This window comes from Malaclemys terrapin, chromosome 10, assembly GCF_027887155.1.
Source record: "Malaclemys terrapin pileata isolate rMalTer1 chromosome 10, rMalTer1.hap1, whole genome shotgun sequence".
Lineage (NCBI taxonomy): Eukaryota > Metazoa > Chordata > Testudines > Emydidae > Malaclemys > Malaclemys terrapin.
Genome location: NC_071514.1, coordinates 74,534,786 through 74,560,343, shown reverse-complemented (window position 1 = coordinate 74,560,343; position 25,558 = coordinate 74,534,786). Strand labels below are relative to the sequence as shown.

General features: G+C 41.7%; 1 protein-coding gene and 1 long non-coding RNA gene across 2 annotated transcripts in view; one reads left to right on the top strand and one right to left on the bottom strand.

Moving 5' to 3' along the window:
• Positions 1-22,597, top strand: part of PRKAR1B (protein kinase cAMP-dependent type I regulatory subunit beta) — a 127,119-nt gene extending 104,522 nt beyond the window's left edge. Inside the window, exons 10-11 of the mRNA XM_054041070.1 lie at positions 19,484-19,565; positions 19,967-22,597. Of these exons, the coding sequence (XP_053897045.1) occupies positions 19,484-19,565; positions 19,967-20,139 (255 nt within the window). The 3' untranslated portion in view covers positions 20,140-22,597. The remainder of the gene's footprint in view (positions 1-19,483; positions 19,566-19,966) is intronic.
• The window catches only part of LOC128843932 (uncharacterized), a 26,071-nt gene continuing 22,769 nt past the window's right edge, over positions 22,257-25,558 (bottom strand). Inside the window, exon 2 of the long non-coding RNA XR_008446397.1 lies at positions 22,257-24,418. This is a non-coding gene — a long non-coding RNA (uncharacterized LOC128843932). The remainder of the gene's footprint in view (positions 24,419-25,558) is intronic.

Genomic DNA, 25,558 nt, shown 5'->3' with positions numbered 1-25,558 from the left:
CTGTCAATGGTCCCAAAGGACAAAATGCATCAAGGAACTGGTGCAGAGGTGGGGTGTCCTGATTGTTCCCACTTGCTCTGATGACCCCCAGTGATCAGGGTGTGTGTATAGGGGGCCTTTATGCTGCTTCTGTGTCACTGAAGGATATCCTGTGGGTTATGCCTGCTTTATGATCAGATTCCATCCGCAGTGCAGCTCAAAGCAGCTCTGGAAGATCTAGCCCCCAAATACCTAAAAGTATTTAAAAAAAACCAACCTTTTTGCACGCTTTATGCACAGCACATCAAATTTGCATTGAATTGTCTTAATTCACATCTGGGATGACAGCTTGTATAGAGTGTTCAGTCTCATTCAGCTGTAATTTAAACCATCTGATTCTTAAATCCCTTAAAATTGAGATTTATACTGGAAATACTGACATACCCTTGATGATAATGGCCCTGCCAATTGCCAGTATGGGACACACTGAAAACTAGGAGGAAAGTTGGTACTGAGATGTAAAGCCAATGTTAATCGTTGCCTAGTAACATGCAGTATATACAATTCCATTTTCAAACGCTGGGTCTTTTTAAGATTCTTTCCTCCATGTACAACGTTTCCCAGGACCGTATGTTTAGTTAGAACATATTGTTTGTTCTTTTTGGGTATGCTTTGGGCCTGATTCTGCTACCTTTACTCCTCTCAAGTTGTACCTCACTCAAGTCAAGAAGTCTCATTGAAATCCCCTCAGTAAAGAATTGCTCAGAATGAGCAATCAGGCTGTCTGTCTGTGAAGGTTTTCAGGAGGTTGTCAGGATATGTTCTAAGGCTTTTGGGGATTGAAGCAATTGCTCACAGACCATTACAAACTATTTACTCGATATGGTCAAGAACATTGTGGCTCTGAGTGCTTTAAATCTAAACTACAGGTGCCCACAGTCCCAGCAGTACTAGCTCTGTGTTTACCGCACCTGAGTATTGTCTCCTATAAATGTGTAAACAGTATTTGACATATACCTATATAAACAGTATTCAAACTGATGGGAAGGGGGGATGTGGGATTTCCCAGACTCTGGAGGAATTCATCTATCTTTCTGGATCCTAAAAACCGTGCCTTGCAGGGATAGCTTTTAGCCCTGGTTCATAAAGATACTGTTCAGATGGCTATGGATTTTGCAAGATTTTGCCTGCCCCGTAGAGCAGGGCAAGTGGCTTCATAATGTAAATTTCCATAGGATTTGCAGAATGTACACAGCTTTCTCTGTAAGAAAAGGCAACTTTGGGGGGATGTATTTTACGGTATCCCAGAATTGCAATATTTTATTTTTGAATGCACCAGGTTCAGCAAACTGAAAGTATTGTAAAAAAAAAAAAATCCCCTAGGGAAGCATATCACCAAACCCCACGAGGGGTATTTTATTCCATTCCCACTGCAAATTATTCAACGTTTTGTTTGTTGCTTAGAAGCTCCTGCCCTAGCTGGTTGCAGCTGCTAGCCCAGTTCTGGTCACAGCATTAGTTATGAGACTTTAATTATGATGTCTGTCTCAGACTTTTGCTTGGTCTGGTTACTTCAATATCTACAGAATGTTTTCACAAAGTAGCAGATGGTGGTAGGAGTAACTGGGCCATAAAACAACATTAACAGCTAAAAATGATTTTCACCAGAAAGGAGTTTGGGAGTGAGGGGAGGGGAATTTAGCACTTTTTTTTTTGTTTTCTCTCTTTTGCATTCAATATTGCCCATTCCGTAGGTGGTGGTATTCTATGCTGTCGGCTCCTGAGACATGATAACTATTAAGGTCAGTCACAAATATGAACAGTTGATGAATAACCCATTATAGAGTCACTTTTATGTTGACTCAGTGGACATTTCCTGGCTTCAGAGAGAGAAAAGATAATGGCAAGCTTTGTAGAAAGAAAGAATCTTTAAAATGCAATATTTTTTTTCTTTGTGACTTTTATTGCCTTGTACGCTGCCTTGTCTGAAGGAGGAAAACAGTGCATTGTTGGCAGTCGTCCACAGCGCTTGGCACAAATGGCCCTTAAAATCTGGCATCAGGATGAATATTAATTCTGTTGTTTTCCCACAGAAGCTACAGAATAGTCAAGGCCAAATATCTTTAAGATCATTCCTTAAAAATTGACACCTGGACCTACCTTTACAGTTTGCCTATTGAAATAGGTAATTTTTCTGCCACCGGTACGATAGAGGGACTGGGTATATAAAAAAAGCAACTAAAACGTTAAAACTAGGTAGAGATAAAAAGCATATAGGCCCAGATCCTGAGCTGTGATGGAGCCACTTAGCATCATACCGCCTACAGGATCTGGGCTAGTGATCTCCATTCTGGTCCCAATTGGCAGCTGGTATAACATAGTACAGCCTTAGGGTTGGCCCAGCAAACAGCTGGCCTAGAATCAGAACGTACAAAGGTCACCTTTGCATTCTTCTATCTGCACTGCTCTATATGCTTTTCGGCTATAAGTGAAGACCTGAGCAGCAATATTGTGCAGATATGCATTTATCAGACACCTGTCTACTGTACCCTGATCTTGTTTACTGTGGTGTAAATCACAGTAACATTTCTGAAGTCAGAAGACTCTAGGCCCAGGTTCAGAAAGCACTTCCACTGGTAATAAACTTACCCTATTGTAAGGAGTGAGAAATACTTGGTAAGGAAGATCACCTACTGAGCAGAGACGACTTAATTTATATTTTCACCTAAGTATTTCAGGGGTCTCTGTACACTCTCTGTATCCATTTTGATTGACAGAGAATATTCTGCTCCTTTTGGCAATGTGCCAGGTTTGCAGGTCTCTCTCTCTCTCACACAACAGTTCTCATCCTGCTCCCATTGAAGTTAATAGTAAAACTAGTTGGCTACAATGAGACCATGTTTGGACTCAGTACAGGTTTAATGCCGACTTTCTCACCATTGTAGAGCAAGATTGTCTCTGAGACCGCGATGGGGGTGGACAAGATGATGTAAAAGGTCTTTCTATCTCAAATGTACTATGATTTTAAATAGTAAATGATCAAGACAAAGGCATTTCCTGGTGATTAATGACTGACTGGGTGTAGTCATGTCTGGGCCTTAACCCTGATCTCTTCTATATCCCTAGGAAATGCCCTGTGGCTCAGTTGTTTTTGCTGTTTTAAGCTACTCTTAGTGTATGATTGATTGTCATTTTTAAAGCACCTTCATAGTTGTGGCTATTTTGGTGCCTATGTGAAACAGCTTTTGTTCCTCTCTCTCTTGAGGGTGTGGATGTTATTCCTAACTTTATATAAATGGTACCCACTTGGTGTTGGGAGCTTAGAAACACACATAATTTTATGCATGTGCGATATTGCTGGCACACATCACATTGCACATTGTACATTGTACAGCTGGAGAGCTAATGTCTAGAACATGTGCCAGTCAGATATCACAGTTTGTTTTCTAGTTGTCCTCTCTAGCTTGTAATATGCGATAATGTTGCTGAGAATTTTGTGTAAGAATATTGTGCATTAATGTTACCAAGCTTATAGAATGTCAGTACAATTGTATTAACAATATAAAGGCCCCTTCTGAACCATTGTTCTGTCAAGACAAGTGTATGGGAAGCACAGTGCTTCCATTATTACTATAATGCCCTCTTTCGAGCTCATTCAATGATAGGGGAATTTTTAAGGCTTAATCCTGCCAGGTGCTGAGTGGCTTCAAATCCCTTTGAAATCAGTGGGATTTGAAGGCACTCTGTGCTTCTCAGGGTCAGGCCCATAATTAGCAAAGCCTGTGTACATGCTGCATAAAATAGCTGAACAGGTTTTAAAATGTTGTTAGTAAAGGCTACTGTTACTTAGCAGCTGCCTTTTCTGCATATTGAGAACTGTAATCTACAGTCAATCCTAACGTGCCAAGAGAAGAATTCAGTTGATGGACATAGCTCAAAAGGGAATTATTTTCTGCAGACATGGGGCCTGATTCTATAGCCCTTACTCACATACGTAATCATTATAACAGATAAGTAGTAAAGATGGTCATGAGAGTAATGGTTGCAGAACTGGACTAAAGACGATTGAAAATTATAGTTTTTAAATTAAAAAGAGCTGAATTGCTTTAAATTATTAAATTATTATTTTAAAAATAACGTCGAAGTTGTCTGAAACAGTTGCCGATAGATCGCTGTGGATCCGCTGGACTTATCAGACTGTCAATGTTTCTAGTGTGTTTGTGGCCCTAGAAGAGGAACTAAAGCTTCTGAATTTCCTTAATTTGAACTAATGACAGAGTGATTTAAACTGTACATTAATTTTATGAATGATCAAGTAAGGGGGCAAAGGTGATTAAATAAAACCCCTATGGATACTGCATCATAAATATTCTTTGTTCATTTCAGGCCCAAACCAACTTCCATTGAAACCACTGACTGTGCTGTGATTTGAATGGAGCTGTTATTTGGCACATGTGCAGTAGTTTTCTAAAATTACTCCATAGCATACTAATAAATATTCAGTAGCTTGTAATAACTTAGCAAAGATTTAATCGAACTGCTGTAATGAGGTCTCATGTTTCTGAGAACTGGGGAGAGGCTTACCTTCTGAATGTGTTGAATCATGGGGTGAGTGGATTAGCAAAGTGTGAAAGAGTGAGGGTCTGCTGTGCATGGTTAGCAGTTGATAGTGCAATGGTTTAACAGCAGTAGCAGAGGGAAAGAGACTACAACGGATACCTATATCTACACTACAGCACTTACAGCAGCGCCGCTGTAGCACTTGTGGTAGAGACAATTTGAGCCAATGAGAGAGAGCTCTCCCATCGGCTTAATAGCTCCTGCCTCCACAAGAGGTGGTAGCTATGTTGGCGGGAGAAGCTCTCCCACCGACATAGTGCTGTCCGCACCGGCTGTCCATTACTTATGTCGGTGCAATTTACGTTGCCCAGGAGTGTGGATTACTCACACCCCCTGAGCAACGTAAATTATACCCAAGTAACCTGGGGCTTAGACAAGGTCTAGATCTTTTCCATCTCTTGTATGTGCAGGCCACATACCCTTTTCTGATGCATGATGCAGAGGGAAGCAAAATGGGTCAGAAAAGCCTTCAAAACTGGGAAGTAGGAGCAACTCCTTTGCTTCATGCGTCCCTTAACAGGAGGGAAGAGCCCCCAGTTGTTTAAATATATATTTTCAAGATGACACTAGGCTAGTTTCTCCAGTGTGTGTGTTTAATCTTTTTCCATTATTACTTTCCATGAAAAAAGGTGCAGTCAAGCACAAAAAGGGATTCAGGGAGAATTGTACAAGCCAGATAGGAATGTTCAGCATTGTAACCCTGACTGTAAGGGCTCAGCTACACACAAAACGTGTACCTCTAACTATATTGGTAAAGTTAAAGCAATACAACCCCCCCAGTGCAGACACAGTTATACTGGTATAAAGATGCTTATGCTGGTATAGCTTATTCCCATAAGGAAAGGGGAATAAGCTATACTGGTATACAGCAACTTTATACTAGTGTAACTGCATCCATCCTAGGGGTTGCACCAATGTAACTATTTCAGCAGAAAATCACGCCCTTAACTGAAATAGTTAAATTGGTACAAAAACTGTACATGCACCATACGCCTGAGCTTTCTCGCTTTTGTGGTCTGTGGTCTGCTCTCTGACAGTACTGGTTAGTAATCAGTAAGTGGAAGTGTGTTCCACAGGGGGGCTCCTAAATTCACAAGCGATGACTCTCCCATTCAGAAGCTCCTTTCATGGATCAGTCCATTCAGCGTTAGTGAGGTGAAGGGAAGTGAAATAGACAGAACATAAAAAAGGTAATTAAACAAAACATACAAAGCAAAATGCAGTACTAGGTTTTATACCCATTTTCAGATGACTGAACACAGTGGTGTGCAATGCAGCTGATACTGTGCCAGCATTTTGCCTAAAGCCTTGTAGTATTATTTACCACACCTCCTTGCACTGATAACATCAATTGTATGAAAAGAGCAGACTGAATTCATACGATTTACAGAACATTATTTATAATGAGCCTGGGAGTTTTACCCAGTAGACGATGGATTGGGCATATGTACACACAGAACCTAAATTCGTTGTCAAAGGCAAGCAATAAGATACTGTGATTTATTTTCCTGTTAAAGGAAATGGTGCAAGCCCCATCTCACATGAATGAAGGTATAAAGAAGGATTGTCAGGATCTAGCTCAAAGTGACGGGAACTTGACCCCTTTACACAGGGCTCATCCTGTAGTAGATTAGTAGTTTCCACAGTCTGGCCAAGTTCAGTATATTTCCATCTCTAACACCAAGTACAGGATACTTCCCATCTAATACTCTTTCATCAAACTGCAAGAAGTGGGAAGATAGACAAATATTTTAATGACTCATTAAAATTACAGCATGCCACCAATTCCTACCGATCCATCTAATAATATTTAGTCACCCAGGGCTATAATTTATGCCTGACTCGGTTTTTATTATTTGAAAATTCCAGCTCCACATCTCCTTTTTCACCTATCATCCTGAATAAAACTGTATATTGTAGTTTACAGCCTATCCTATTATAACAGGAACATCTCAGCAACTTAGAGCCTTTAGATGCTCTCTGCACAGACAGTAATCCCATCTTCATGGAGAACAAGTAGGGGGCTGCCAAACCCCCTCCAGCAGATTAGCCTTCATGGGATGGTTCTGCAGCTGCTTCACATCCTAGTGAGAAGGAGTCACTTCTTCACCACCTCCCTGAACATCTGCCTAATATGGCCAGGCTGCTTGGGCCTGCTGCTGGGCACAGTATTTGTTCTGATTGGTCAAATCCTGAGATCTTTTCCCAGCTTTTACTTTGGTAAACTCCCATTGATTTCAATGAATAAGTAGTGAGCATGAAATTCACAAGCTTAAAGCCCTCTGCATTGCTAAAGCCATGCCTTGGAGCTATTAGGGGTTGATGAACTGGTAGAGAGGCAGTGAAGGGGGCCTGCTTTACTAAAGGACCGCCATGCCCACCCTGGGTAGACTGGCAAGCAAAGTGGTGATGGGGCCAGACACTGTGTGGTTGGAGCCCATGTTTATGCAAAGCCATTGGCCCTAACGTTCGGTGCAGGAGCATGGATGGGCTGGCATGGATAGGCTGCATAGCAGTTTTTCTAGAGGTGCAACTTTACCCCCTGGTGTTGGTTTGGGATGTGTGTGTGGTAGATTTCAACTGCTACACTTCCCCAACATAAAACCTGAAGAACTAGGTTTTAAGAAGGTAAAGTGAAATTCACGCTAGTAAAGACTGAGTCAGGAGCCAGGATTACAAGAATATCAGAATGGCCAGACTGGGTCAGACCAATGGTCCATCTAGCCCAGTATCCTGTCTTCTGACACTGGCCAATGCCAGGTGCTTCTGAGGGGATGAACAGAACAGGCAATCATTGAGTGATCCTTCCCCAGTTATCCACTCTCAGCTTCTGGCAAACAAAGGCTAGGGACACTGAGAGCATGGTGTTGCATCTCTGCCCATCCTGGCTAAGAGCCATTGATGGACCCATTCTCCATGAACTTTAGTTTTTTTTTTTTTAACCATATTATAATTTTGGCCTTTACATCCCGAGTTCCACAGGTTGACTGTGTGTTGTGTGAAGAAGTACTTCCTTTTGTTTGTTTTAAACCAACTGCCTATTAATTTAATTGGGTGACCCCTGGTTCTTGTGTTATGTGAAGGAGTTAATAATACTTTCTTATTCACTTTCTCCACAGCAGTCACAATTGTATAGACCTCTATCATATCCCTTCTTAGTCATCTCTTTTCCAAGCTGAAAAGCCTGTCTTTTTTATGTCTCCTGTTATAGAAGCTGTTCCATACCCTTAATCATTTTTGTTGCCTTTCTCTGTACCTTTTCCAATTCTAGTATATCTTTTTTGAGATGGGGTGACCAGAACTGCATGCAATATTCCAGGCGTGCACGTACCATGGATTTATATAGTGGCATTATGATATTTTCTGTCTTATTATCTATCCCTTTTGTAATGGCTCCTAAAATTCTGTTGGCTTTTTTGACTGCTGCCGCACGTTGAGCGGATGTTATTCACAATGACTCCAAGATCTCTTTCTTGAGTGGTAACAGCTAATTTAGACCTCATCATTTTGTATGTGTAGTTAGGATTACGTTTTCCATCATGCATTACTTTGCATTGATCATAGTATAGAATTTCATCTGCTATTTTGTTGCCCCGTCACCCAGTTTTGTGAGATCCCTTTGTAACTCTTCACAGTCTGCTTTGGACTTAACTATCTTGAGTAATTTTGTATCGTCTGCAAATTTTGCCACCTTAAGGTTTACCCCTTTTTCCAGACCATTTAGGAATATGTTGAACAGCACTGGTCCCAGTGCAGATCCCTGGATGACACCACTATTTACCTTTCCCCATTCTGAAAATTGACCATTTATCCCTTCCCTTTGTTTTCTATTTTTTAACCAGTTACTGATCCATGAAAGGATCTTCCCTCTTATCCCATGACTGCATATTTTGCTTAAGAGACTTTGGTGAGGACTCTTGTCAAAGGCTTTCTGAAAATCTAAGTACACTATATCCACTGGATCACCCTTGTCCACATATTTGTTGACCCCCTCAAAGAAATCTAATAGATTGGTGAGGCATGATTTCCCTTTACAAAAGCTATGTTGACTCTTCCCCAACAAGTTGTGTTCATCTATGTGTCTGATAATTCTATTCTTTACTATAGTTTTAACCAATTTGCCTGGTACTGAAGTTAATCTTACCAGACAGTAATTGCCAGGATTGCCTTTGGAGCCTTTTTAAAAAATTTGTGTCACATTAGCTTTCCTCTTATCATCTGGTACAGAAGCTTATTTAAATGATAGATTACATATCACTGTTACTAGTTCTGCAACTTCATATTTGACTTCCTTCAGAACTCTTGGGTGAATATCATCTGTTCCTGGTGACTTATTACTGTTTAATTTATCAATTTGTTCCAAAACCTCCTGTACTGACACCTCAATCTAGAATACTTCCTCAGATTTGTCACCTAAAAAGAATAGCTCAGGTGTGGGAATCTTTTTCACATCCTCTGCATTGAAAACCAATGCAAAGAATTCATTTAGCTTCTCTGCAATTGCCTTATCTTCCTTGAGTGCTCCTTCAGCACCTTGATCGTCCAGTGGCCCAATGACTGTTTGGCAGGCTTCCTGCTTCTGTTGTACTTAAAAAAATTTGCTGTTAGTTTATGAATCTTTGGCTAGTAGCTTTTCAAATTCTTTTTTGTCCTGCCTAATTATACTTTTACACTGTATTTTTCAGAGTTTATGCTCCCCCAAAAACCGTAACACATTTTAAATAGCCATAAACCATTTTAAACTACCCCAAAATTGCAAACCTTATTACGGTTCATTAATTTCTCTTCTTTCCTACCTTTATTTTTACGGGTTGTAGCATACCAGTTTGTCTTGCATTGTTCATTACATTGATCATACCTCAGGACCAACATATCTGGAAAGTAAAAACTTTAATGCCAGAGATTTTTAATAAAGATTCTCCCACCATTAATGGGCCTGATCTAAATTCCACTGAGGTTGACAGAAGATCTCCTATTAATATCATCAGACTTTGGATCTGGCCAAATATGAAAAGAATATCAGAATATAAAGATTCTCCCACAATTAATTAGTCTGATCCTCAGCCTGAGCCTATAGATGAGTCATTTTATTCTTACCAACTGTCCTACTGAAGCCAGAGGGGCCACTCGTGTGAGTAAAATGACTCAGGTGTGTAAGAATGTGAAGGATGAGGCCCTATCAATGCTACTGGGGTGCCTTGATCCCAGATGGACGATATGTGTGGTTAACTTCCTGGGATGTCTAATCCATCCGTACGGTCAGATAGTAAAACATCTATCAAAAACTCATTACATTGGAGAGGAGGGAAGTTCATGGATTATAAAATTTAATTTACCTTTTACATCTTAAATTATGGTGCCATATCTAAGTTATAAATTTTTGCAAAGCAAATTGCTGGTGCATCTGAAAGGCATTTCTCACTACTGCCACAGAACTGCTACAGAGGGAGGAACTTGGTGTGTGGGGTGACGATGGTGGATGGTGATGGCACATTGCTTTGAGAACTGCTACGCCTGTTGTTTTTGCAATAAGATGCCTGTATTTACTCGGAGGAAAGGAGAGGAGGTTAATGATATCAGTTACTGGGAAGACAGAGACCCCTCAGTGCGTGAATGAGAAAATTCCTAGATCCACTAAAGATTTATCATTTCACTCTCAAACTTCTGCTAGCGAGGAGACATGCCTGTCTGCTTTCAGTTTCATATAATCACAAAATACTGATTTATTAAATGGTGTCAAACGTCTTCCTTCTGCCTACAATGTATACTCTAAAGGTTTTGTTCCACAATGGAGGAGGCTGAAATAACTATCAGTGTACAAGATGCCGTTTTAAACCGAACAGCATTAAAGGGCTTGATCCTGCAAAACTTTGATCAAGTGAGTTGTCCCATGGAGCCCAATCCTGCAAACTGTTATGTTTCACTTAAAGGGAAGTGTTTGCCCATTGAGATCAAATGCTTTGGGGGAGGAGAGGGCACACAGGCTCTCTGAACACACCTCATGAAATGCTTCTGCTTCCCAGGATTGGGACAAATACCACTGTTCATGCAGCTGAGGACTTCTGTTGGGAGTCAGGGGTTGCAAGGCTAGGCACAATGGATGTAGACATCTGAGAAATCATACTGTGAACATCTGAAAAGTAAGCTAAGATGAATTATGTCTGTGAAACCTTGGGGTGGAGGTGGAGGCTGGGGAGACTAATACCTAATTAGTTTTGGTATTGTTGACTTAATTTACAATAACTTATGGAGAATAAAGGGTTGTGGGTTTTTTATGATTTATTTTATTTCTGCATTGGGCCTGTTATACATGTACAATTAGAGTCTCCTCTGTGTCAGAGCAGAATGGGTTCCTGGTGACAAAAGCTACTGCAATATTTATCCATAATGCAAAATGGAGGTGTTATGGATGGATAATTATAAGCACCCTCTTCTTTAGCCATAATGTGGGCTGTTTTCCTGGACAGACACTACCCCAAAGATGTACGTGTGGAATGTGCATCTATTGCAAAAAGAGACAAATCAGCTCTTACATCTGGGTGCTGCTGTCAGGGTTTCAGGAAACTTCTTTGACTCTATTATAGACCTGTTTTCGCTGAGCAGCGGGAAGAGCGTATGTGACTGTTAAAACAAGAGTGGAAAAATATGTATCTGGAATATGCTTTATCCTGCCAAGCTGAGTGTTTATTGTGAAGCCCAGACACATCTCTGCTTCTTCAGCAGATATCACAGTGTTTCTAAAAAGGCAGACTGCAATGGAATGGTGGAAGCAATTGCTTCAGAAACCTCTGACTTATTGAAGTTTTATATCACGTGGCCCCTATCAAAAATATTAACAATATTAAAAGAGGCCCATAAAAGGTGATACCAGGAGAGATAGAAGTAGTACTGCTTGGTATTGTAATTACCTCAGGATGGGAAGTTGGGAACTTTAATCTGGAGGGTCAGTACTCTTCTCATTTTGTTTATCAGGTTTTCATATGTCATAAATGTTGAAAAAAGTACAGTGGAAAAGAGAATGGAGACTTAGATTTCAGATAAATGCTTTGGTGGAGGAGTGAGGGTTTGGCCATTTTTCAGGTTGGGACGCGGGTTGAAATAATGAGAGGAGCACAGGGGCTGGAAATCCTCATGGAAGCTGATCTTGGAGGCTTTGCACATCAAATTGGGTGCTAACGGAATGCAGACCTGGGGGCCCATGGGTTGCAGCTGATCTGGAACTTAGTGAGAGAGGGGTTGTTCTATTCCCATTAGTTGCTTTGGAGAGCGAAGCATTCTGTGCGTGTGTATGTGCACACACACACAAACACACACACACACACACACGTGCACTTTGTGAGAACTACTGTAGTCAGTGTGGTGAAAAAACAGTCAGTACCCTCACTGCATTTCCAGCCTCTTACAGGTTGACTTGAAAGGCTTGGAATACAGCAGCTTTGGCTAAACAGTTTAGTTATATCAAGGATAAAGAATTTTTGCTGGAAATTGACAATTCACCAGATCACTTTAGTATATTCAGTCTTCCTGTCCAGTTTACTTTGATCCCTAAATTTGCTGCCAACAGTTTTATGTGCACGGCTGTGTTTTGACAGGCAAAAAAATAGTTGTAAGTCTAGCTTATTTAAAAACAATATGGACACTGATCCTTCAAGCTCTTGCCCATGTCAGTTTCCCTTACTCAGGGGAGAAGTGTCTATAGCATGTTTGTGAATTTCATGTCTTTGCCACTCCTGCTCTTTAGGGGTGATCTCCTGGCCCTGTTGAAGCCAATGAGAGTTTTGCCATTGACTTCATAGATTCATAGATTCTAGGACTGGAAGGGACCTCGAGAGAGTCCAGTCCCCTGCCCTCATGGCAGGACCAAATACTGTCTAGATCATCCCTGATAGACATTTATCTAACCTACTCTTAAATATCTCCAGAGATGGAGATTCCACAACCTCCTTAGGCTATTTATTACAGTGTTTAACCACCCTGACAGTTAGGAACTTTTTCCTAATGTCCAACCTAAACCTCCCTTGCTGCAGTTTAAGCCCATTGCTTCTTGTTCTATCCTTTGAGACTAAGGTGAACAAGTTTTTTCCCTCCTCCTTATGACACCGTTTTAGATACCTGAAAACTGCTATCATGTCCCCTCTCAGTCTTCTCTTTTCCAAACTAAACAAACCCAATTCTTTCAGCCTTCCTTCATAGGTCATGTTCTCAAGGCCTTTAATCATTCTTGTTGCTCTTCTCTGGACCCTCTCCAATTTCTCCACATCTTTCTTGAAATGCAGTGCCCAGAACTGGACACAATACTCCAGTTGAGGCCTAACCAGTGCAGAGTAGAGCAGAAGAATGACTTCTCGTGTCTTGCTCACAACACACCTGTTAATACATCCCAGAATCACGTTTGCTTTTTTTGCAACAGCATCACACTGTTGACTCATATTTAGCTTGTGGTCCACTATAACCCCTAGATCCCTTTCTGCCGTACTCCTTCCTAGACAGTCTCTTCCCATTCTGTATGTGTGAAACTGATTTTTCCTTCCTAAGTGGAGCACTTTGACCATTTCTCCAATTTGACCAGATCATTTTGAATTATGACCCTGTCCTCCAAAGCAGTTGCAATTCCTACCAGTTTGGTATCATCTGCAAACTTAATAAGCGTACTTTCTATGCCAATATCTAAGTCGTTAATGAAGATATTGAACAGAGACGGTCCCAAAACAGACCCCTGTGGAACCCCACTTGTTATGCCTTTCCAGCAGGATTGGGAACCATTAATAACAACTCTCTGAGTACGGTTATCCAGCCAGTTATGCACCCACCTTATAGTAGCCCCATCTAAGTTGTATTTTCCTAGTTTATCGATAAGAATATCATGCAAGACCATATCAAATGCCTTACTAAAGTCTAGGTATATCACATCCACAGCTTCTCCCTTATCCATAAGACTCGTTATCCTATCAAAGAAAGCTATCAGATTGGTTTGACACGATTTGTTCTTTACAAATCCATGCTGGCTATTCCCTATCACCTTACCTCCTTCCAAGTGTTTGCAGATGATTTCCTTAATTACTTGCTCCATTATCTTCCCTGGCACAGAAGTTAAACTAACTGGTCTGTAGTTTCCTGGGTTGTTTTTATTTCCCTTTTTATAGATGGGCACTATATTTGCCCTTTTCCAGTCTTCTGGAATTTCTCCCATCTCCCATGATTTTCCAAAGATAATAGCTAGAGGCTCAGATACCTCCTCTATTAGATCCTTGAGTATTCTAGGATGCATTTCATCAGGCCCTGGTGACTTGCAGGCATCTAATTTTTCTAAGTGATTTTTAACTTGTTCTTTTTTTATTTTATCTGCTAAACCTACCCCCTTCCCATTAGCATTCACTATGTTAGGCATTCCTTCAGACTTCTCGGTGAAGACCGAAACAAAGAAGTCATTAAGCATCTCTGCCATTTCCAAGTTTCCTGTTACTGTTTCTCCCTCTTCACTGAGCAGTGGGCCTACCCTGTCTTTGGTCTTCCTCTTGCTTCTAATGTATTGATAAAAAGTCTTCTTGTTTCCCTTTATTCCTGTAGCTAGTTTGAGCTCATTTTGTGCCTTTGCCTTTCTAATCTTGCCCCTGCATTCCTGTGTTGTTTGTCTATATTCATCCTTTGTAATCTGTCCTAGTTTCCATTTTTTATATGACTCCTTTTTATTTTTTAGATCATGCAAGATTTCGTGGTTAAGCCAAGGTGGTCTTTTGCCACATTTTCTATCTTTCCTAACCAGCGGAATAGCTTGCTTTTGGGCCCTTAATAGTGTCCCTTTGAAAAACTGCCAACTCTCCTCAGTTGTTTTTCCCTTCAGTCTTGATTCCCGTGGGACCTTACCTATCAGCTCTCTGAGCTTACCAAAATCCGCCTTCCTGAAATCCATTGTCTCTATTTTGCTGTACTCCCTTCTACCTTTCCTTAGAATTGCAAACTCTATGATTTCATGATCACTTTCACCCAAGCTGCCTTCTACTTTCAAATTCACAATGAGTTCCTCCCTATTTGTTAAAATCAAGTCTAGAACAGCTTTCCCCCTAGTAGCTTTTTCAACCTTCTGAAATAAAAAGTTGTCTGCAATGCAGTCCAAGAATTTGTTGGATAGTCTGTGCCCCGCTGTGTTATTTTCCCAACATATATTTGGATAGTTGAAGGCCCCCATCACCACCAAATCTTGGGCTTTGGATGATTTTGTTAGTTGTTTAAAAAAAGCCTCATCCACCTCTTCCACCTGGTTAGGTGGCCTGTAGTAGACTCCTAGCATGACATCACCCTTGTTTTTTACCCCTTTTAGCCTAACCCAGAGACTCTCAACACTTCCGTCTCGTATGTCCATCTCCACCTCAGTCCAAGTGTGTACATTTTTAATATATAAGGCAATGCCTCCGCCCTTTTTCCCCTGTCTATCCTTCCTGAGCAAGCTGTACCCATCCACACCAACATTCCAATCATGTGTATTATCCCGCCAAGTTTCAGTGATGCCAACAATGTCATAGTTGTATTTATTTATTAGCACTTCCAGTTCTTCCTGCTTATTACCCATACTTCTCGCATTTGTATATAGGCATCTAAGATACTGGTTTGATCTTGCCTCCCAGTTTTGCCCTGACCCTCCTTTCTCTCTGCCATTATAGCCCATGCTCCCTCTTGTTTCCGACCCATCTCCCAGGTCTCCATGTTCACCACTTACCTGTGGGCTTTGCCCACCTGTCCCCGTCGAACCTGGTTTAAATCCCTCCTCACTGGGTTAGCCAGTCTGTGTCCAAATAGGGTCTTTCCTGTCCTCGAAAGGTGAACACCATCTCTGCCTAGCAGTCCTTCCTCGAATAGCTTCCCGTGGTCGAGGAATCCAAATCCCTCCTGGCGACACCATCTTCGCAGCCAGGCATTCACCTCCATGATGCATCTGTCTCTGCCCTGGCCCCTACCTTTGACAGGAAGAATCGAAGAGAATACCACCTGTGCTCCAAACTCCTTCACCCGTACTCCCAGAGCCCTGTAGTCACTCTTGATCTGCTCAGTGTCACACCTCGCAGTATCATTTGTGCCCACCATGGATGAGTAGCATGGGGTAGTAGTCAGAGGGCTGGATAATCCTTGACAATGCCTCCGTAACATTTCGGATACGGGCCCCCGGTAGGAAGCATACCTCCCGAGATGAAATGTCAGGGCGACAGATGGGCGCCTCCATCCCCCTCAGCAGAGAGTCTCCGACCACCACTACCCTACGTTTCCTATTCGCAGTGGTGGCAGCAGACCTCCCAGCCTTAGGGGTACGAGGCTTCTCCTCCTTTACTGTAGGGGGTGATTCCTTCTCTCCTGTATCAAGAAGAGCATAACGGTTACTTATTACCACGGCGGGAGGGTTCGGAGCAGGGGTGGAGTACTGCCTGCTGCCACAAGTAACCAGCTGCCAGGGTCCACCCTGAGCCATCTCCTATTCCACCAGTGGTGTATCAGCAGTCCTGTGTACTGGGACAGCTACCTCAGCTGTCTCCACATGGACACTGTCCAGGAATTGCTCGTGGATTCGGATGCTCCTCAACATAGCCACCTCCTCCTGTAGCTCTCCCACCTGCTGCCTGAGAGATTCCACCAGCAGGCACCTTTCACATTGGATGGTCCCCCCAGCCTGGATATCAGTAAGTGGAAATTGCAAGTTGCAGTCTCTGCAAAACCACACCAGGATCTGGGTAGAAGCATCCATGCTCAGGCGCTCTGTCTGGCTACAGGCGCAGGTGGAGGAGACAGAAGCAGTGCTGGCACAGGTGTTACGGGTCTTCCTAACCATCGTAAGCCTCCCTCTGTCAAACTCCCTCTCAAACTCCCCTGTCTGCAGCCCCCTGTCCGCTGAAAGGGTTGTTTAAGCAAGAAGTTTTGAAAGTAGTTGGTTTATAGGTTTTAAGGGGAATAAAGGGAAAACAGATAGAACTGACAAGGGACCCTCGACCCCTTCCCGCTCACCTTCTAAACCCCCTTGCGAAACTCCCTGTTAGCAGCCCCTGTTCGCAAAAGCTCCCTGGTCACTTGTGCGCTGCTTTATAAAGCCCTGGCCTGTATGAATGCCCCGCCCACTGATTAAGGCTCAGCCTATTACCAGAGGCTTCTAGCTTTCAGACCTTCCTTTGAAGCTTACAGCTTCCAACTGCCAGCCACAGCACACGGTCCTTCAAACAACCAAACAAACAAACAGACTGACAAACACAAGCTCAGCACACAGCAAGTAGCCCCCAAACACAAACAAACACACACTACAGACAGTCACTTACCCCAAGGATGCTGTATTGCTGTATACACACTGGGGGCCAGGATTTTACCAGTAGAGCTTATTCTTTTTTGAAATACTGTTGAAGCAAGCATTTGACATGGTAAATTGTGACGCCCAGGAGAACACATTGATAGTGCTATATAGTAGTTTATACTAAGCACACGCTACTGGTAAGGAAGGAGCAGGGGAGAGCGTAACTTTTAATGTGCCGGCTTAATTTGATAAATGACAAACAGCAACAGATGCTGGGGACTTGTGAAATAATGCTCAAACCTTATTTCATATTTGCATGCGGTTTCTGGCATGATTAGAAACAAGACTTGCCTTCTGATTTATGCACTGTGTAAAGGTTAAGGTTATAAATTAACCTAGCGAATAGCCCACTATTTAAGAAGTGTCTGAGCTTTTAAAAAAAGAAATCTATTGTGAAATAAAGCATGATGCAAGAAAACTGTGTGGGACATTTCCTTATCTATGTAGCACTTGTTTGGAGGAAGGCAAATTATGCTAATCTTTTACATAACACTGAATATTCCATTGCTGTTTGTTGTTACTGTGCCGTCCTACCCTGGAAAAACAAAGATCAGTAGTTAACTAACCATATATTTCTGTTCCGATTTGTAATCCACTGGAATAAAACACAAGGACTAAAGCCCAGTCCTCTAAGGTGCTCTGTGCCCTCAACTCCCATTGAAGCCAATGGGAATTGAGGTTGCTCAGTAGCTTGTCCGATCAGACCCTAAATCCGGCTCCGTGGTAGCTTAGAGAGCCTCTTCCCTCGATGAAAGCAAGGAACTGCTAGCAGAGCTGCAGGGAGCTGGCTAGCAGGCTGTTTGGGGGTGGGACTAGTCTGCAGTTTGGGGTTGTCTGCACCCCAAGAACCATCGTGCAACTAGGTTATATTCAGCAATAAGTACTAATCAGGCTATCGATCCGAGTAGCAGCAAAATGTGTCCACATAAGGTGCCCTGTAGTTCCTCCCCGGCTGGCAGAATCCCTCTAGTACAAGATACACCAGACAGTGTGTCTGCTTCCCTTCCCCGCCCTGGCTAGGGAAGGATTTGGCTTCATGTATTATTTTTCCAAAAGTGAAAACATAAACCTATTTATTCATGCCCTATCCTCTTATAATAAGGCCCATTGTTGTCTGTTGGGGGTGATTTGGAAAGGATGGAAAAGTTGCAGTTTCAGATCAATCATATATTATGGATGCTTCACACTTAGATTACAAAGCATCATTTTCCCCTGCACTGTCCTTACAGTTTCATCATCATTCTTGTCTCAACTAATTGTGTCTCTGGGTTATTTATCGATTTTTAATTTTTTTTTTATCAATTTCAGTTGAAAATAAATATAGTTCCTCTTTGCATTATCCTTTTGCATTGTATTTTTCTAGCACAGACTTGAATGTTCCTTTGTCAATCCTTTTCTGTTACTGCAAAAGAATAGGTGGCTTGAAGCCAGAGTTGTCCTCTTTATTTCATCTATGAGAACTTTGTGGTATGCATTGAAAATATTATGAGATTTCCTTCAAGAAAGGGTATTTATATATGCCAAGAACCTCTTTGAAGGCTTGTCTGTGCTACAGATTGTAACCGTGTTTTAACACGTGTTAACTAACAGGCGTTAACTAGCACAATTGTTAAGTGTAGTGTAGACAAGGAACGATGTTTATTTGACATGTTTATCCCTAGGGCTACTCTGATTATACAATTACAAACTGTCGTGTAGACAAGCCTTGAGAATAGAATCTGGTATCATTAAACCTAGCCTCTAATAGGAATATTGTATGGTATGGAATTTGGGGGGATGGATGTTCCATTTAAAATGCTTCCCCTTTAGCCAAATTTTATTAAAATGTGTAATTCATCAGATAATTGGATGATTTATGGGATTGCTAATGTGGTCTGGAGATTTTCACCTCTTAAATTTCCAGCTCATATGTATCCTAGGTTAGATCAAGCGTTGTTACAACATGATGGGTGTTTGGTGGGTTCATGTGAAAGGAGTTTGGTGGACCTCGTTCAGCTTTGCAGGTAGCACAGTTGGTCCCCTTGTTGACAATCTCAGCAGCGATCCAATGACTGAACAGGCATGAGGATTGAAATGCTCTCCTTCAGGGCAATGTATGGGAAGCTTATTCTCTTGCTGCCTGTGATGTAAATGTTCTGAGAATGTTAGCCTTCAAGTGTGTCAATCCAGCCCCTTTCACAAGGCTCTGCATTCATTCAAAACACATTTTTGAATAGTAGATTGTATATTTATGCAAGTCACTGTTGTAGTGTTTAAGGACAGAACTACAGGATCCGATCTTGCTTCTAATGATTTCAGTAAGAGCTCCACATGTACAATAGCTGCACTCGTAAAAGTGTATCCAACCGTGCAGTATTATTGAATTTTTTCTTCTTTGTTACTTCCATTAAAATTTGAGTAATGTAGACTGAGATTGCCATCTCTTTCTGCCCAGTATTCTAAGAACATGGCTGATGCACTGCCAAAGGAAATACTCTGGATTTAAGTTTTTTACAAGCATAGTATGCCGTATTCAAGTGAAGGGATACAACAGTTCAAGTTTTTAATTATGTTTTCTAGGGCACAGCTTCTGTTCTTCAGCGCAGATCTGATAATGAGGAGTATGTAGAAGTTGGAAGACTTGGTCCATCGGATTATTTTGGTAAGAAAAATTCAACGTAATAAAATAAAACATTGTTTGGAAAGACATGTGGAAGATAATTAGTCTCTTTCAAAATTAGTTTTATAAGCTTCAGTCAACCACAGGGATATATAGGGTCAGATTCTGCTCTCAGCTGTCTTGGTGTATATCCTGAGTAACTTCACCGAAGACGGTTTTATTCTGGATCTGCACCAGTGTACATGAGAATCGTTAAAACATTATGAATGTTAAACTTTTGAGTAATTTTAAATGGCACAAGCATGTATAATAAAACAGTATCTGCAACCGAATTATGTAAAGTGTCTATCAGGATCTTCGTTAAGGAATGTATGATATCTCTAGTGCACACTGAAGAAAAGGAAACAGAGACTATGTGACAGTATATTTATTCCTGCTTCCAGGTGAGATAGCACTGTTGCTCAATCGTCCCAGGGCAGCCACTGTAGTGGCACGTGGGCCACTGAAGTGTGTAAAGCTGGATCGTCCTCGCTTTGAACGAGTGCTTGGTCCTTGTTCTGAAATCCTGAAGAGAAACATTCAGAGATACAACAGTTTCATTTCTCTTACCGTCTAAGCTATTCCACTGGGAACGCTGCCTTTGTGTGACCCTGTGCACTTAAATTTGACCTGTGCAGCTCAATAGCTTTATGAAGAGAAAAAAGTGTGCATTTTATGTGTCTTTTTCTGTCTATGTCTGATGCACTGGATATAAAGTCAGATGTTATGTGTCATTAAAGTAGGACAACAAGCATTTGGATAAGACTAGCTGTTAGGATTGTTTATGAATGGTTAGGTTTTCGGCTTCCAGGTAAGATTGCTCTGTGTTACCCTGTAAAATACTTTCATTGTGCATTTTTAGCTACTTAAAAATACATCTGAGTCTCTATTTCTCCATTTATTTTAGCTTAGTCTCCTGAAAGTTAGTCCTATCCATCTTTTGTCAATTTTTTTTAGGAATATACATCCCCCTCTGCCCTTCAGTTTAAAATGCTCTTCACTTGTTACGGGAAGTTTACAAAACACCGCATGACAAAGGACGGTTGCACAATTTGAGGGGGACGGCAAGAGGAAGATTTTGATCATTCCAATACTCCAAGAAAGAGTAGAACTTTGAATCATTTTGTCTGTTAAATATACTGGGCCAGATTTGTCCCTGATGCAAATTCTTTGAAGACAGTGGAGTTACATCAGGGATAAATTTGGCCATGCTCCAATTCAATTTTGAAAGTGAAGATTTCCAGGTGTTTGGGGGATTTTTCGGTAAGCATTTAAGTGTAGCCATTAGTTCCCGAAGTGGGTTGCCCTGAGCCTTTTTAACTAAGAGCCTGAGCCAAAGCCCACTGATGTCAATAGGAGCTTTTCCATTGACTTTAGTGGGCTTTGAATCAGGTCCTAAGACTTTTGAAGCATCATTCTATACACCAAAATATCATCAGCAGCGTTTTCTGAATAGTATATAAAAAGCTTGAGCGATCATGCTAGAAAGCACATCAAAGATATTCAATGGCAGTTTGGTATTTTATTTTATATACGGTCCATTTACTCCAGTTAAAATACCTTTGCTTTTGTATATGATCGAGGTTTTTCGAAAGCCAGACATATACTTTCAAACGAATCATCCCGGAATGTACTGTGCTGCCTCTTGTCAAAAAGACGAGCACTGTGCAAGAGACTAGTCAGGCCCTGAGCCTGCAATGAACGGCATGTGCTTGGACCCCTGCCCCTGGGCACAGCCCCACTGACTTTGTTGTGGCTCTGCACAGGCACAGGAACCCTCTTGTGTAGAAAGCAACAAAGAGTCCTGTGGCACCTTATAGACTAACAAATGTATTGGAGCATAAGCTTTCGTGGGTGAATACCCACTTCGTCAGACTAGCACGGCTACCCTCTGATACCTGCCTCTTGTGTAGGGCTTTCTGCAGAACCAGGCCTTAGCCTGCTGTGCAGCCCTCCAAGATTTGAACATTTTAAATCATTCCTTTGGGGAAATTTTCCATTGGAGGAAAACTCAGTTTGATCGCTGTAGCAAAGAGTGCATCCAACTACCATAAATACACCTTTGGATTATGGTAAAGCCATATTTCTCTGTTTATTAAAGCATCCTCCTATTTGATGACAGTAAGAATTTTTAATATCCTTCCTTCCTTATATGCTGAAATTACAAATTAAACAAGGCAGACAGAACCTTTTTTAAATCAAAGGGGCTAGTCAAGAATATGGCTAAATTAACTAAAACTGAAAAAGTTCATTATGCTCTTTTAACCTAAATTTACAAAAATTCCTTTTGGAATTTTCCCATCAAGAAAACGCCTTGGGCTCAATACTGCAACCCTCAGAGTAATCTTCGCTGAGCTACATAAATCCACGGACTTCAGGATCAGGCCTATCATAATTTCAATCTATTTAACTGATTTCAGTATGTTTTTAGTGATCCCAGTAATCTCTATTTATGACTATTATTTATTATGAGTGTTATGCTTCTTGCATGGATTATTAAATGTGACCAGTCAAAGTGTTTTGTTTTCCAACTTGCAATTTCATGACAAAACATTTATATAGACAAAAATCCACCAGACAGGTACATTCATGTAAAAAACTCATTCTTTGCTTAACCATTTTTGTATTTTCCTATTCTGTGCAATTAAAAAAAAAATGTAAAGGTTACCACTCACTCATGTATGCTGTTTTATCTCTTGCGTTTCTGCTGCTGTATTGGTAAAAATCTGTGAGCGTTTGGCATAAAATGCAGGAAACATTTCAGCATTACTTAGACATTGAGTGTATTAATCTCACTGTTGAGAGTTAAATATACACACATACAAAACAGATACTTTGCTTTGAACTTTTAAAGATGATGAAAATCCGATTTGAATTACAATTCTGTTGTAAACAATCTGAAAAGACATGTAACCATTTAACAGCAGAATTCCTTTGATGTAAGGGGAACAGTCTATTTCATTTTAAAGATTATTGTGATATTTGATATGGATGATGCGACAGAATTATGGTATGAATAAAATTCTTGTACGTTATATGTGGCGCTTGTGAACTTCTTAACAATGGAAGTTGTTGTATTTAAAGATCTGAATATTGTAATAAAAAATTTGAGCTCTATTGGAAAAAAAAAAACCCAGGGAGCAGAATAATGTATTGGGTAATGTAATGTAAAAACAATCAGAGTAGGGAAGAGGCAGATAATCCCGATGCTGTACAGAAAAGGACACTGCTCTGTTTCTCTGGGCACTCAGTAAGGGAAAAAACTCATGCTTAAATGTTATATAAGCCAATGAGCACCATACTCCCTCAAGCTGTACTGGTATTTAGGCCCCAAATCAGCAAGGTGCTTAAGCACATGCCTAACTTTACGTATGAACAGACTCATTGAAGTTTTAGAGACCCTGTACTAAGCCAGGAGGATTGAAATCCATGGGACTGCCCATGTGTGAGGCATAGGCTTAAATACCTTGTTGAATCAGGGCTTTAATTGGACGGAAAATCTTTCTCAGGGCCAAATGCTGCCCTCTTTCCCCCAACACGTACAAAGCCCAAGGCCTTGCCCGCAGTGGGGATTTGTGCTGACCACACCTTTTGATGGCCAGCCACCTATGTATCGGCATCCTCATTCAAATCCCTAGTGGAGACAGGCAGAGCCACTTTTTGCAGCAGTGAAGCATCTCAGGCCAAGCTGCGTCCGTGCCAATGGCAGAGTATAGTGGTTTACCCTGTTTAAGCTAGCCGTCCTGGGGGCTGAAATCGGGACAAATCCCCAACGGAGACAAGGCCCCCAAATGAACTGCCTTTAGGCAGGACATCTAAGAGGGGCCAGAGGAATCTTTCTGCCCGTCTAACCTGGTGTCTTGGTGAGGAGCAGCTATTCAGTAACCCACTGCCACCAGCAGCTCATTGGCTGTCGTATCAGATGGACTCCCTGTGCATCCCCTAAAAGGTGGGTGGGTTCTCCCAGCCTGCCACCCAGCATTTCTGCCATCAGTGAGGAGCAGCATGCAGAGTCACTCTCATGCCTCTCTGTGATGTCCCACACACACTGGGATCATGGGTGGTTCCTCTGTGTCTAGGACTTTCCACCTTACCATTTTTGGAGTATCTTATTTTCTCCCCTTTGCTATGATTCAGGCTGCAAGGATTCATCTTTCCTGAGAATTACTCACATTAGATAGTAATCAGAAGTGACCGCTTTCTCTGAGCTTCTTCCAGAATGGCATTACTATCATATGCTCCCAGAAGAGGATCTTACCGCCTCTCATTGTCCCTGGGTTTTTTTCACCTTCCTCTGCAGCATGGGGCACGGGTCCCTTGCAGGTTTAAACTTGTGTAAATGGTGAATTCTCTGTAACTTGAAGTCTTTAAACCATGATTTGAGGAGTTCAGTAACTCAGCCAGAGGTGAGGGGTCTATTACAGGAGTGGGTGGGTGAGGTTCTGTGGCCTGTGATGTGCGGGAATTCAGACTAGATGATCATGATGTTCCCTTCTGACCTTTAAATCTATGAGTCACTCCCAGGATTCTTGTTTTGGCTGGCTTTGTTTATGCCATAGTCATTTGAGCAGTACTCCAGTACAGATGGTAGAGGATTTTTTTCCTGTGGAATTGTAACTCTAGATTTTTTTTTTAAACAGACATACATGGTTGAACGTGGTTTAGTCTATAGTTGTTGTATGATCTATGTATGTACTTTTGGAAATGGATGCTGCTTTCTACAGATCGGTGTACAAGGCCCCTAAAACTGTGTAATTGTGTCAAACCCTTTAATCTTCAGTTTCTTTTTTCTCCCAAACGGAGTTGGACTCTGTGCCATCAAGGGTGGTGGGGATGTCTGGGAGAACCAGAGTTTTCTGAGGATAATAAAAAAACTTTGATTAGTTTCATGTTTGGATTTTTTGCAACAAATGTCCACCAGGGTTTCAGATGGGATTGTACTTGGGCAGTGCCAGAGAGCCTATGCTTCTATTTTTAGCACACTAGCTCAATCACAGCTAGCGTGGGACTGTCTTCTTGAGCTGGAAATTACACCTCCAGTGTAGCCATCACCTAAGGGTGAAATACATCCCTGTGCAGAATCTTAGCACGAGGCCTATGCATCCTGTACGTTCTTTTTTGAGTTCTTAAGTGGTGCCAAGCCCTGGTGGTGGCCTCCTTGGCACAGAGGTGAGTTTCACCCCAATGCACATTTATGTGTAATGTCAGAGGAAGGAAATATTATCTCTTGTTATAAGTGCAGAGGCAAAACCAAGACATGCCTTGTAAAAATAGCCATAGATTTTATGGTCATTTTACTGTGATGCCTATATCACTATTGTACTGACTTTGGTGTCTGGATGTACGAGCAAGTAGGATGACAATGTTCCGCTGTACTCTTGCTGACACATTGATTGCTAACTGCTTTACAGAGCATGCCTATTATATATTTCAGCTAATCGAAGAGCAGCGTAGTCATTGAAGGGTCAGAATGGAGTTTCCCCACAATCCACCTTAAACTCCCAGGCATGCTTTTTTCGGAGTGATCCTGGCAATTCTGAGTCTGTCCATTCCCACCCTGTACCCAAAATACACACACCTGCCCACAAGCTCTCACGGATGTGATCACAGCTGCAATAACTCCTGCAGATCCCACTGCCCTGGGGGACAATGGGTGTGCATTGGCCTTGAGTACGTACGTGTGTATGGGCTTGAGAATCCAACTGTGAAACTTGGGAGTCATGGGAGCTCATCTGCTTGAGCTCGTCACCTCCTGGGCTTTTTCACAGCTTCTTGTTGGGGAGTGGGGTTTTATCTGAGGAGTGTGGCTTGCATGACAAACTGGCCTTTCCTCTGAAAAAGCTGGCTAGCCACAGCACCAGCATCTGCAGCCATCTGTGCTTTGCCGGGAAGGCGGAGGATGTTTTGTGCTTGGTTAGATTCCAGTACCAGAGTGATCTTGCTGATGTCTAACAGTCTGGATTCAACTTTTTAAAAGAGGCAGCACTTTGCCAGCA